General features: G+C 39.0%; 1 protein-coding gene across 2 annotated transcripts in view; it reads right to left on the bottom strand.

The window, feature by feature from the left end:
* Positions 1–14,406, bottom strand: part of tgfb2 (transforming growth factor, beta 2) — a 41,459-nt gene extending 27,053 nt beyond the window's left edge. The window contains exons 1-2 of one of the 2 annotated variants that reach the window (XM_080895431.1): positions 13,691–14,406; positions 13,154–13,456 (exon numbers count right to left, since the gene is read on the bottom strand). In XM_080895431.1, coding sequence (XP_080751557.1) covers positions 13,154–13,415 — 262 coding nt within the window. In that variant the 5' untranslated portion in view covers positions 13,416–13,456; positions 13,691–14,406. Of the gene's footprint in view, positions 1–13,153 lie in introns of both variants that reach the window. The other variant, XM_080895430.1, reaches the window with a different exon arrangement.
* Positions 14,407–14,939: the final 533 nt, after the last annotated feature.

Genomic DNA, 14,939 nt, shown 5'->3' with positions numbered 1-14,939 from the left:
GGACAAAACTTTCCTCCTTTACCCATAAGGGCAATTAATGCCCCTGCTTGAGTACCGCCATCAGGAAGGTTGCCAAATGATGCGACACTGAAAACAACCAATGCCAAATCCTCACTGTTACCCAAGTGCTGAAACTTAAGAGTCACTTTCTCTGCCTTAAGTTTACGGATAACTTTGTTCACATCATGAATGGACTGCACAGTTGCATCTTTAATATTAGATGCCAGGCTGTATATGTCAAACATAACATCTGGCCTCGTTTGTTTGGCAACCCACAAAATCTGTCCTATTTTTGACCTGAATTGCTCCCGTTCTGTTTCACTTAAGGAAGCATCCCCCTGTACAGCCCATGCTGCTTGTAACTGAACCGGTTGTAGGTTGTCAATGTAAAGTTGTTGATGCACCTCTATTACATCATTAACTGTACAAATGTCCATACCAACATAAGAAAAGCTGTCATATAGCCCGTCGGGCTATATGATAACCCAACGGGCGGGGCTGAGACAGATTTTGGTCGCCCGACCGGAGATATCGCTAGCTCCGGGACGTCGGGCTAGCGATTTTGCGAGCCCTGTAGCAAGAAATTAAAGTGTGCAGCAAAAACACTAAAAGGAAAAAGGGTTTGGTATTGTATAGCAACAAGTTACTAGAAGGCAGTATACACACACATCACAGCATGGCAGACAAATATTGGCTCAATAAATTAGGCCATACTTGAGACACAGCCAAAAACAAAGCTCCAACTCCCATGTAGCATGAGAAATGCTCCCCAGCCCAGGCTCAGCCTGAGCATCAAACATCTTCCCCCCCATTTCCCCAGCACTTCTGCAAAAACCATCATCTTACACCAGACTGGTGCCATTGCTGTAAACAATGCATTGTTGGAGGAAAATGTAGTATTCTTAACTCTCTCACTCAATCTCCCCTTTTCTCTCCCTTCTGTTTTGCAATGCTGGCCACCGTGGCTGAGCAGTTCAAATAGCAATAGCATTCACGTCCTGCATGCTAGACCATGACTTAACAAAAATGTAGTACAAAAAAGTATGTGGAGCACACTGCTAGTAATTCCTTACATTTCCATTATGCCTACTAGCCAATTTGTATTACTTGTAGAAAGTTGCTTGTTTTACCAAATATTACAATTCACTTTGTGGTCTGTCAGTATTGGATACTGTAGGGAAAGCAAAACTACAAAGTTGATAGAATTTAGAAAATACATGTGGGTTAGTATTTAAGAAAAATAGCCAAAAGGTGTTGGGTCACAACATCATGGCATAATGGCAAACCTTGGCATTGATTCTCCTAGTATCTGTAACTCTACTCTAGGGATCAAAAAGTATTATTTTAGAAAATTTTACTTCATGTTGTAAAAAGATAATTATAAGATAAGATAACCTTTATTAGTCCCACACGTGGGAAATTTGTTTTATGAGTTTACTCTTGCTTTACTAGATTGTGGGGCTTGCCACCGCTCTTGTGGGACAACCAATTAAAAAATATAAGATGAAACACAGTTTTTGTTTTTAAGGATATGAGGACATGAACCTTTTTCAGCTTCTGAAATGGAACAAGCCAGAAAAAGTTTCCTCTTCATCTTTGTATAACGGTGCATGTGTGTGCATGACCCATAACTATCGTAAAACGCTACGACCGGAAGTAGACACCTTTCGCACATGCGGGGTACCGATCGGGTTTCTGGTACGGATCGGGTAGTGACAGCGCTCAACACCAATGACTGTATAAAAGATGGACGACGCGACAGCTCCCAAAAATGAAGCCAAAACATCTCTATTGCCCCCTGGTGTCTGGCTGCAGTATAGGTCATAAACCCCGTCTCCTCCATGTTAGCGATGGGATTGGGGTCAGACTAAAATTAATTAATTCTCCTCAGAAAATTTTTTTCCAAAGATTCTTTCTTTTGTTTTCAATAGTTCTCATCACGCTGATTTATGTCCAAGGGGTCTCCTCTCACATAAGTTTGATTCTAATTCCTACCGCGGTGATGTTAAATTGGGGTGAAACGTCATCATAACAGCTTTGACTGGCAGCTGCAGTCACGGAGAAACTTGCGTATCTCTGTTCGGGAATAGCAGATAGAGCGTAGGCTCTGAGAGGAGAACCAGCATTTACATTACGAAAACATGACCGACTGTTTTAAACTGACAGCCTGAGGTGTTCTTCAGTAAACTGGACTACCCGACAGAAGGACCCGAGGCCCCGCTGCACTTTTTCGGTAAGTTAAACGTGTTTGTAAGCTAATCCGTAACTACCATCCTTAGCAAGACCTCACTAGCTAAAATGAGCACTGAGGTTCGTTTAGCTAATCTGTGCAGGTGAATGAATTTACCCTGACTAAAGAAATCAAGAGAAACTTTTATTACAAGTATTATACTGTAAAAGCAACAGGCTGCACTCTGCTTCAGCTCCTGTGCAGAGCTGAATATTAAATATGTGCAAACAACAGTAGATTTTCAGTCTCTTGCCACATCTGTAAAGACAGTAACATTTTTTTAAAAGCTTGTACTTCAGTAACTCCTCATTAATCAGGAACTATGGATTAAAGTACTGTAGTGTACTGTAATACTGAAAAGAATGTAAGAGAAGAACTTCAGATCCTGAGTGTGTGAGGACAGAAGGATCAGCTTTATTTCAATTTTGAGGGATAAAATTTAGATTTGAGTTTGATGATTCTGATCTCTTTGTGATTACAGGAGCTGCCCTCACATTCAGACCTCAGCACCACCCAGTGACAGCAGACAGATCATCCAACATGTTCACATGTTAACTGCAAAATTAACTGATGAAAACAGTACAAAGGTTAAAGTACCATACAGGGAGTGCAGAATTATTAGGCAAGTTGTATTTTTGAGGAATAATTTTATTATTGAACAACAACCATGTTCTCAATGAACCCAAAAAACTCATTAATATCAAAGCTGAATGTTTTTGGAAGTAGTTTTTAGTTTTAGCTATTTTAGGGGGATATCTGTGTGTGCAGGTGACTATTACTGTGCATAATTATTAGGCAACTTAAAAAAAAACAAATGTATACCCATTTCAATTATTTATTTTTACCAGTGAAACCAATATAACATCTCCACATTCACAAATATACATTTCTGACATTCAAAAACAAAACAAAAATCAGCGACCAATATAGCCACCTTTCTTTGCAAGGACACTCAAAAGCCTGCCATCCATGGATTCTGTCAGTGTTTTGATCGGTTCACCATCAACATTGCGTGCAGCAGCAACCACAGCCTCCCAGACACTGTTCAGAGAGGTGTACTGTTTTCCCTCCTTGTAAATCTCACATTTGATGATGGACCACAGGTTCTCAATGGGGTCCAGATCAGGTGAACAAGGTGGCCATGTCATTAGTTTTTCTTCTTTTATACCCTTTCTTGCCAGCCACGCTGTGGAGTACTTGGACACGTGTGATGGAGCATTGTCCTGCATGAAAATCATGTTTTTTCTTGAAGGATGCAGACTTGTTCCTATACCACTGCTTGAAGAAGGTGTCTTCCAGAAACTGGCAGTAGGACTGGGAGTTGAGCTTGACTCCATCCCCAACCCGAAAAGGCCCCACAAGCTCATCTTTGATGATACCAGCCCAAACCAGTACTCCACCTCCACCTTGCTGGCGTCTGAGTCGGACTGGAGCTCTCTGCCCTTTACCAATCCAGCCACGGGCCCATCCATCTGGCCCATCAAGACTCACTCTCATTTCATCAGTCCATAAAACCTTAGAAAAACCAGTCTTGAGATATTTCTTGGCCCAGTCTTGACGTTTCAGCTTGTGTGTCTTGTTCAGTGGTGGTCGTCTTTCAGCCTTTCTTACCTTGGCCATGTCTCTGAGTATTGCACACCTTGTGCTTTTGGGCACTCCAGTGATGTTGCAGCTCTGAAATATGGCCAAACTGGTGGCAAGTGGCATCTTAGCAGCTGCATGCTTGACTTTTCTCAGTTCATGGGCAGTTATTTTGCGCCTTGGTTTTTCCACACGCTTCTTGCGACCCTGTTGACTATTTTGAATGAAACGCTTGATTGTTCGATGATCACGCTTCAGAAGCTTTGCAATTTTGAGACTGCTGCATCCCTCTGCAAGATATCTCACTATTTTTGACTTTTCTGAGCCTGTCAAGTCCTTCTTTTGACCCATTTTGCCAAAGGAAAGGACGTTGCCTAATAATTATGCACACCTGATATAGGGTGTTGATGTCATTAGACCACACCCCTTCTCATTACAGAGATGCACATCACCTAATATGCTTAATTGGTAGTAGGCTTTCGAGCCTATACAGCTTGGAGTAAGACAACATGCATGAAGAGGATGATGTGGACAAAATACTCATTTGCCTAATAATTCTGCACTCCCTTGTATGTGCTGTAGTGAAAACTGCAGCTGCAGTTGCAGAGTTATTCATACCAGAGTAACCAGAGAGGATCATATATTTTTAAATATATAACTTTCTACAGGACTGAATATAATATCTTTATGTAAAAGTCCGGAGCCTCTGGGGAGTATTTACAACATTACACAAACCAAAGGTCTCCATCACAGTGTTCATGAAATGCTGGGTTTATCCATCTCCCAGGGCAGGCCTACGGAGGAGTGCTGAAGATTTCCCTGTGAGGGAGCTGCTGGTGAAGATCATGAGTCCTGCTTGATCAATGCGATGAGCTTCAGTGTTCCTGGTGTTTCTTAAATGAAGCCTCTCTCAGTGGGTTAACAGAACTTCTGGCACAGGACAGCTGTCATGAAAAAAAGGGAAGAAGTTTCTCCAAACCTCTGGACCCAGGAAACCCAGCTTGGTCCTGATGGTCTCCCTCACTAGTTTCTCTCCAGGGTGAATGTAGCTGTTGATATGGACTCTATTATTAAATGAAATGAACAAATTAGACTACACTACTGAAACGTTCTGCTGATGTTTTTAAAGTTTCCATGTTACCAGGATGTAGACGGCTCTGAAGATTTAAACCGTTTTAGATCCATTACACTAACAGTCTTATGTTAATATCTCAAAGGACAGCATTACATTTTTGATATTAACAGTAACTCTGGGCCTCGGGAGAGTGTGCAGCTGAGCTTATCGCTGTCTAAAAATGGATTAATAAAAAAAACATAAGAAGTGCTGAATCCTTCAATAATACAGACTATTAGAGTAACAGGTGTGTAGCATCCTAACTAGCTAGCAACAAGCCTCCAACACAGTGCGTATGCTAGCGGCTAATCTAGCAAAAATTAATAACAGGGTGATTTTAGAACTATAAGATGAAAAGCTGTGTGTCTTTTTTTTTTTAATATAACAGTGACATGGTTGTATTTACCTTAATTAAACGAGTCGTCAGTCGCGGTAAACCAGCACAAAAACTCGAGCCGCCGGGCTACGTAAAAAGTGTAGGGGGGCGTGTTTGCGGTCACGTCCAGCGGGTGTGTGGGCGGGAGCGTTACACAGTCACTCCACCTCAAGTCACTACTGCGCAGACTCTGGCTCCAAATTTGCAAGATGGCAGCCTCCACAAGCGGGATATTTTGGCTTCATTTTTGCACTATGGGAGGAGGCGGTGTCGCGTCGTCCGTCTTTTATACAGTCATTGCTCAACACAGACAGCATCGTCAGAAGAAAAGTTGCTAAAATAAATAAAAAATTTTGTATTGTTCAATACATATGCATACCGAACCGAAAGCACTGTATCGAAAGGTTCAATATCGATACGAGTATTGTTGCACCCCTAGTAAATGGTGGAGTGATCTAGAGCAGAGTCATGGACATTACTTTTAATTTCTATTTTTATTTGGTTCTGGGCAATCAACATTATCCAGAACCAACAGTTTCTCTATTACTATCAATAACTCGCCGGTCTCCGTTTCTTCTTCTGTGAAGTTTGGGTGTCATCCTCAACAGTACTCTATCTTTTAATTCACACATTAATAATGTCACTCGGTTTGCATATTTTGAATTGCGCAACATTAATTGTCTCCGTCCTTTTCTTACTCCACGTGCCACTGCCATTCTTGTTCACAGCCGTGTTACTTCTTGGATTGATTACTGCAATTCACTTCTTGTTGGTCTTACTCAAAAATCCATGCACAAGCTCCAACGTGTCCAGAACTCTGCTGCCCGTATTATCACCAGGACCCCTTCTAATTACCACATCACCGCTGTCCCACAGCTCATTGTCTCCCGGTCAAATATCGCATCAATTTTAAAATACTTTTGTATACATTTATGGCTATTCATCGTTTCTCTCCTCCATATCTCTCTGATTTGGTTCAGATCACCATTCCATCTCGGGGTCTTAGATCTTCTTCTTCTCTCGCACTCTCTCTTTCCCTTTTCCCTGTCTTGCCACCATGGAGAGCAGGGCTTTCAGCTGCTCTGCTCCTCGACTCTGGAATTCCCTACCTCCTGACATAAGAAATATCACTTCCTTCTCTCTTTTTAAGTCTAGACTCAAAACTCACTTGTTCAAAATAGCTTATCCCACATAACCTCACCACTCTGCTATTTTAAATTTGTTTTATATTTTATGCTCTTATGATTGTGTAAACTGCTTGCTTTTATGCTTGTTTTTATTATTCTGCTGTATACAGTGTCTTTGTGTGTTCTGAAAGGCGCTTTCAAATAAAATGTATTATTATTATTATTATTATTATTATTATTATTATTATTATTATTATTATTACTACTACATAAGGCCATAAGCATGATGGTAAAGTGAAAACAGCATCCAGGGCAGAAACAACTGCATTATGCTGCTAATACAACCTCGGCTTATGCAAACAAAATGAACAGACAGCATGCTAATGCTAAGCTAGCCAAGAACTCAGAGAACCCAAAGATTTGTGACATTTGGCATGTTTGGTGTGTATGGTTAGTGTGCTGTGTAGTTGCTCTTTCTGTTTGTCAAACAATGAGGCCTACACCTACACCATCCTCCCTATTCTGGTATTTTAAAGAGTACTTAGCATAAATATTAAGCAACCTAACTAATAGGGTTCCAACTCCCAGCAACAACAAAAATAAATAAATAAAAAATAGGGAACCACCCCTCACGCTCCACCTCATGATGCTTAATCGACGTAATCAACCTTAATTTGATGCAGTGTGAAAAAAAATGCACAGAAATCAATTATTTTTCAAGAAATATTAAATAGATTCAACATCTTTCTTCAACAAAATTGCAGACTGCACAGATGGTACCTTCCCAAAGGAAAAAGTACTATAGCTTACTAGGGTATATATATTAGACTTAATAGTTACTATATACAGTAATTGACTTCTATTCATTTTACATCAAATTAAAACTTTGGGTGTCAGATAATTATTTATTAAAAGCTAGACATTTTAAATGAGAATAAGAAAGAAAAGTATGTCTTTGTGCCCCCTTTTCCCTGTTAATGCCCTATCGGCCCCCCTGGCTAAACTTTGCTAGATCCGCCCCTGCACAGTTACCAGCGTCAGCTACGTAGAAAAAGATCCTGGAGTAGAAAGTAATATTAAATACATTCTAACAATAGCTGATCAAGCTTAAACGTGCTGCTGTTGTTCAGCCGCTGGTTTCCTCTTTCTGGTGCAAAGTGGGCCAAAAGCAAACTAGAGACACTGACTCGCGACAGAAAAGCCGATCAGCTGATCGTTAACCAGTTTCATGATTGAAGTAGCAGCAGGAGAGTCAGTCGCTTGTTAAGCTTAACGCAGGAATGCTTTACAAACATTCAGAGATGGACTTACACACTTGCTTTACTTCTCTTGGGATAACTTTGTCGGAGATGAAATGCCGGGTTGCTAGCGAAGCTCCAAATGCTATCCAGACCACCGACAGGTCCCGCATGCCACAGCCGCTCTATCACGTGATGCATACTGCTCCGACGTGCTAACGTTCTGAGGTGAGTTACGGCGTGTTGCAAGTTTTGTGAGGTGCTTTCGTGATATTTAATGGATCGGATTACATTTTTTTTATTTTTCTCCGATATCCGATCCAGTAATTTAGGTCAGTATCGGACCGATACCGATACGTAATATCGGATCGGTCCATCTCTAGTACACATAAAATGGGTTTAAAGAAATTATGTACAGGTAGAACGCAGCAGCAAGCACAACAAAATTTTTGGGCCATTCGTGTCCAGCAAGTGGGGACAGTAGCAGATGCTGTTTCTTACATAAAAGGGTTTTAACAATCCCACCACTGAAGGTGACAGTGCTATCCACAGCACTACTGTGTTACTCCATTTGTACAATTAAACTTGAACGCATAAATGTTATTTTTTTTCAACTAGTCATTAGCACTGACAATTTATATTTATGGGAAAATCTCCTGGGAAGTTGTTACCTTGATAATCCTGTCAATAATAAGTTTAACATACAAAGTATGTTTTTGTTACCCTACTTGACTAAATCATTCGTGTGTGTGACTGAATATAAACTGTAGTGGTCAGAGTAATGCGGGTAACATTCCACCTGGATGGTAAATGCCAAATTAATAAGTTAACAGACTAATCAATTATCACTAATCTATCATGAAATCCTGAGAGAATCTGGTCATATATTTAGTTAATTATTTGTCTCAAATTACAGTTTTAGCCCTAAGATAAAGGAAGGAGGAAGGAAAATAAACTTGCATGTGCAATATGTACATCAGGAAGCAAAACATATCAAGTTCAATTAGCGACATGATGAAGCGAACAAGAAGTCCAGTAATTTGCTTGTTTTTGTGCCACAAGTTCAAGCTCACAAATGTATTGTGGCCAGCTGACTTGGTATCACGTTACTCGGGCAAACAATAAAGCTCACACTTGACGCTGTCGTTCGAGTGAGAGACTAAACTTGTGTCAAGCCAGCCTCCAATTCGAGACTTGCCGTCAAGCCAGCCTCCAGTTTGTTTTACGTTCCCTGTGTATTCAAAGTATTACGGGAATGGATGTGGAAACCGGATTTCAAAATAAAAGCCAACTTCGAGTGAATTAACAGATATGTTAAGAACATAATAACATATAATTTAGGCTTTTTTTTTCTTTTCTTTTTTTAACAAACTCTAATGTTAGATCTATATGACACAGCCTTGTACCCCAATTGTGCCCTGTCACTATCAAGGCCATCTTATTTTGGATTTCAAAGTAAAAGCCCTGTGAATCTTCATTTTTGAACTACTCTTTTTTCAGTTCAGTTCAGTTCATTTTTATTTCAAACATTTCAAACATGTGCCTTCACAATCATTACAAAATATCATTCCATTATTTGTTTGAAAAGGAGTAGGCTGAAGTATTTACTTATTTGTCCCTACCCCCTCAAGTTTTACCTCTCATTCATTTAATTTTTTTTTTTGTCTTAAATTAAACAAACAACATATGAAACATATAAACATATGAAGTAAAACAAAACATAACATACATAAATCAAAAACAACTACTCTTTCAATGACTTAATAATGCTCTTAAAAGCAAAAGTCGTATTTCCAAATACTATTTGAACTTTATATCAACACTTTCCAACCACAGTCTTTTTCACAGTGATACCATATCAATATCAAGTCAGTCTGATTTTGCCTTTCATAGTAATGTCCCTTTGAAATTGCCGATATTTGACTTAATCTTTTAACGATTCAAAATGATCTAAAATGCAAAATTCGTGTTTCCACAGGGTAATTCCACCTTAGATCAACAGTATACAGCCCCACAGTGATACCATATCAATATCAAGTCATTCTGATTATGCCTTCCAAAATAAAAGACTTTTTAAATTGTCCATAATTGACCTACCTTTCAGTGATTTCAAAATGCTCTAAAATGGAAATTTCCTGTTTCCACAAGTTAATTCCACTCCAGATCAACAGTATACAACCTCACGATGTTACCATATCAATATCAAGACATTCTGATTTTGCTTTAAAAAATAAAAGCATTTTCAAACTGCCCATATCTGACTTGATCCTGGAACAATTTCAAAATGCTCTAAAATGGAAAATTCCTGTTTCCACAGGGTAATTCCACTCCAGATCAACAGTATACAGCCCCACAGTGATAACATATCAATATCAAGTCATTCGCATTATGCCTTCCAAAGTAAAAGCCTTTTCAAATTGTCCACAATTGATCTACCTTTCAGTGATTTCAAAATGCTCTAAAATGGAAAATTCCTGTTTCCACAGGGTAATTCAACTCCAGATCAACAGTATACAACCCCACAGTGATACCATATCAATATCAAGTCATTCTGATTATGCCTTCCAAAATAAAAGACTTTTCAAATTGCCAAGATACGACCTGCTCTTTTAAAGATTTCAAAATGTTCTTAAACAGAATTTTGCTGTTTCCACAGGATAATTTCACTTTAGGTCAACAGTATACAGCCCCACAGTGATACCATATCAATTTCGAGTAATTCTGATTATGCCTTCCAAAATAATGGCCTGTTGAAAATGCCCATAATTTACCTAACTTTCAGTGATTTCAGAATGCTCTAAAAAGGAAGATTTCAGTTTCCACAGGGTAATTCCACTTTAGATCAACAGTATACAACCTCACGATGTTACCATGTCAATTTCAAGTCAGTCTGATTTTGCTTTTCAAAATAAAAGCTTTTTCAATTTGCCCATATATGACTTACTCTTGGAGCGAATTCAAAATGCTCTAAGATGGAAAATTGCTGTTTCCACAGCATAATTCCACTTTAGATCAATAGTATCCAACCCCACAGTGATACCATATCAATATCAAATCAGTCTGATGTTGCCTTCCAAAATAAAAGACTTTTCAAATTGCCGATATACGACCTACTCTTTTAACGATTTCAAAATGCTCTTAAATGAAAAATTCATGTTTCAACAGGACAATTCCACTTTAGATCAACAGTATACAACCCCACAGAGATACGATGTTAAGATCAAGTCACTCTGATTTTGCCTTCCAAAATAAAAGTATTTTTTATTGCCTGTAGACGACCTACTCTTTTAACGATTTCAAAATGCTCTTAAATTGAAAGATGCTGTTTCCACAGGATAATTCCACTTTAGATCAACAGTATCCAACCCGACAGTAAAACCATGTAAATTTCATGGTGGTCTGATTTCGCCTTTCAAATTAATGGCCTGTCGAATTTGTCCATATGTGATATACTCTTTCAATTATTTCAGAATGTTTTAAAAATGAAAATTGCTGTTTCAACACATATTGGGTTTTCATTTTGAAAAGCAAAATCAGACTCAATTGATTATGACAGAATTGAATCATAAAGATGATGTAAAAGGAAGCTGAAAAAGCTTTTATTTTGAAAAACAAAATCAGACTGACTTGAAATTGACATGGTAACATCGTGAGGTTGTATACTGTTGACCTAAAGGGAAATTATCCTGTGGAAACAGCAATTTTCACTTTTAGAGCATTTTGAAATCTTTAAAAGAGTAGGTCGTATCTTGGCAATTTGAAAAGTCTTTTATTTTGGAAGGCATAATCAGAATGACTTGATATTGATATGGTATCACTGTGGGGTTGTATACTGTTGATCTGGAGTGGAATTACCCTGTGGAAACAGGAATTTTCCATTTTAGAGCATTTTGAAATCACTGAAAGGTAGGTCAATTGTGGACAATTTGAAAAGGCTTTTACTTTGGAAGGCATAATGAGAATGACTTGATATTGATATGTTATCACTGTGGGGCTGTATACTGTTGATCTGGAGTGGAATTACCCTGTGGAAACAGGAATTTTCCATTTTAGAGCATTTTGAAATTGTTCCAGGATCAAGTCAGAAATGGGCAGTTTGAAAATGCTTTTATTTTTGAAAGCAAAATCAGAATGACTTGATATTGATATGGTAACATCGTGAGGTTGTATACTGTTGACCTAAAGTGAAATTATCCTGTGGAAACAGCAAAATTCTGTTTAAGAACATTTTGAAATCATTAAAAAAGTAGGTCGTATATGCTCAATTTGAAAGGGCATTTATTTTGGAAGGCATAATCAGAATGACTTGATATTGATATGGTATCACTGTGGGGCTGTATACTGTTGATCTGGAGTGGAATTACCCTATGGAAACAGGAAATTTCCATTTTAGAGCATTTTGAAATCACTGAAAGGTAGGTCAATTGTGGACAATTTAAAAAGTCTTTTATTTTGGAAGGCATAATCAGAATGACTTGATATTGATATGGTATCACTGTGGGGCTGTATACTGTTGATCTGGAGTGGAATTACCCTATGGAAACAGGAAATTTCCATTTTAGAGCATTTTGAAATCACTGAAAGGTAGGTCAATTGTGGACAATTTAAAAAGTCTTTTATTTTGGAAGGCATAATCAGAATGACTTGATATTAATATGGTATCACTGTGGGGCTGTATACTGTTGATCTGGAGTGGACTTACCCTGTGGAAACAGGAATTTTCCATTTTAGAGCATTTTGAATCGTTAAAAGATTAAGTCAAATATCAGCAATTTCAAAGGGCCTTTACTATGAAAGGCAAAATCAGACTGACTTGATATTGATATGGTATCACTGTGAAAAAGACTGTGGTTGGAAAGTGTTGATATAAAGTTCAAATAGTATTTGGAAATACGACTTTTGCTTTTAAGAGCATTATTAAGTCATTGAAAGAGTAGTTCAAAAATGAAGATTCACAGGGCTTTTACTTTGAAATCCAAAATAAGATGGCCTTGATAGTGACAGGGCACAATTAGGGTACAAGGCTGTGTCATATAGATCTAACATTAGAGTTTGTAAAAAAAAAAGCCTAAATTATATGTTATTATGTTCTTAACATATCTGTTAATTCACTCGAAGTTGGCTTTTATTTTGAAATCCGGTTTCCACATCCATTCCCGTAATACTTTGAATACACAGGGAACGTAAAACAAACTGGAGGCTGGCTTGACTGCAAGTCTCGAATTGGAGGCTGGCTTGACACCAGTGAGACTAAGTGTGTAATGGTAAAGTTACAAGGCAACACACAGCCTCGTGAAGAGTAGAAGCGACCGATATATAAAAAGTGTAGCTTATTTTTAATATTAGCACTACCTGGTTTTCCTTACACTCTCCCAGCACAGCGTGATGGAGAGGATTTTCCAAAAGAATCACAAACACGCGTAGCAGCGGTATTCGAAGTTGTGCCTTTTGGCCTGAAATGGCATCAGTGCGGGCACACAGACTTACTCTCTGACGGGTAGAAGCGCTGCATGTCGATCTTATGCACCTCTTTGGCGTAGTACTCCTCCTCGCTCCGCTGCCGTTCGCAAGTCGCCGCCCGTTCGTTCGCTTTTTCTTGCAGTAAGTCCCGGGTGCTGTTATAGATAGAGACGATGTCCCGGGACACCTCTTCGGGTTCGGGGAAGTCCTCTGGGGGGGCTGCGAGTTTCAGCTTACTCAGGATCTGCCCTCGGATGGCTTCGATGCGTTTTTTCTTGAATTGATCCATGTCCAGCGTACTGCACGTAGACAGACTGAAAGCCACGGTGGCTATATCCAAAGTAAGGAAAAGGCACACGAGATACACGTTCATTTTCTCCACCAGCGTATTCAAATATCACAATAAATAATCAGGAAACAAAATCAAGAGCACTTTGCCTTTGAATATCGCCAAACAGATATATTCCTTTATCAACGATCAAATTGGAGCATTTACGAGTAAGCTGGTACCGAAAAATTATTTGAATCTCGAACAGTTCGTTTTAACCAATTTTAGCAGTGTACCGGAAAATCCATTCAACTGCCTCAGTCCAAAAAGGAATCCGTTACTGTGGGACAGCGAGGGTCTGCTCCCGGCTTGTTTAATCGTTTAAGGGGGTGAGGAGTAAATCTGGTACTGAATGTGTCCAGATCGCCAACCAAACGGATCTGCAATAGCCCACACGGATTTAAAAAAAAAAAAAAAAAAAAAAAAAAAGAGACGAAGGGGAGCCTAAAACTGAAGCGCTATCTTCAGCGAGCCTGAGTATCCGAACGCTCTTCTCATCGCTCTCCTGGAATCCAAACAGTCACTCTGTCACACTTCAGCGCTTTGATGGTCCAGACAGATAAATGGGTTTACACTAGCATCAAAACTCGAACGTGCTCTTAGCAGCGCCACAAACTTAAGCTGCCGCCTCGAAGTCGAATCAAAAATAGCTCCAGTCTTGTTCTCACAACGCTAAAGTCTTCCTGCAAAAGCAGAGCACTTCAAAAAAGAGAGAAAGAAAACAATAAACCAACAGCAAAAAAAACTCGGAGGTTGTTCTTGGTACGACTGCAGAGCGTCTCCCTTCAGCTCATCCAGCTGGAGGAAGGATCGTTTCTTATTTACAAATGCTAAATTGTTAGTAGTGGCTGTTTACTGGACCATTTTAAGGGACTGGTCGTACAGCGTGCTACCCCTTCTACCAGCTTTGAACCACAGTTATCGTCCTCACTTTTCAGAGCAGGATATGCTTTCAATTCCAGGTCAACAGACGATTTGTAGTAAACAGGAGTGTTCGTTTTGCACAGTGGGACAGCGCGGCAACAGTACTCTAATACGCTGGCTCATCACAGGTCATGAATGCGGGGTCTTATACCCGGGGTTCTGTCCTTTCTAATATGGCCTGGGCATGTGTACATGGGTCCACGATCTGTTACAATAGACAAATTGATTTTTTTTAATTATTATTTTTAACCAGAATTTGACTCTTAAACTTTAGATATTGAAACCATACATTTTCAAAAACACATATTATCTTAATAAAATTGCATAATGAGATTAGTGGTTTTTATTTCCAAAATCAAAAGCAGAAATGGGGTTGCCAAATGACAGGAAAAAAATAAGAGCTGCATAACTTAAGAAAAACATCATGGAAAATTGATTGGTTCTTATATAGTAATTTTCTATTCTACCTGAGCACTCAAACCCTTTGTACAGCATTCACCCATCTGTGCAAGATTTTTTTTTCTTCTATGCTTATTGTTATTAATATTTCTATTTGACTTT

The sequence above is a fragment of the Rhamphochromis sp. 'chilingali' genome (assembly GCF_963969265.1).
Source record: "Rhamphochromis sp. 'chilingali' genome assembly, chromosome: 11".
Classification (NCBI taxonomy): domain Eukaryota; kingdom Metazoa; phylum Chordata; class Actinopteri; order Cichliformes; family Cichlidae; genus Rhamphochromis; species Rhamphochromis sp. 'chilingali'.
Note: the sequence above shows the minus strand (reverse complement) of the source record. Positions and strands in the feature narration are given on the sequence as shown.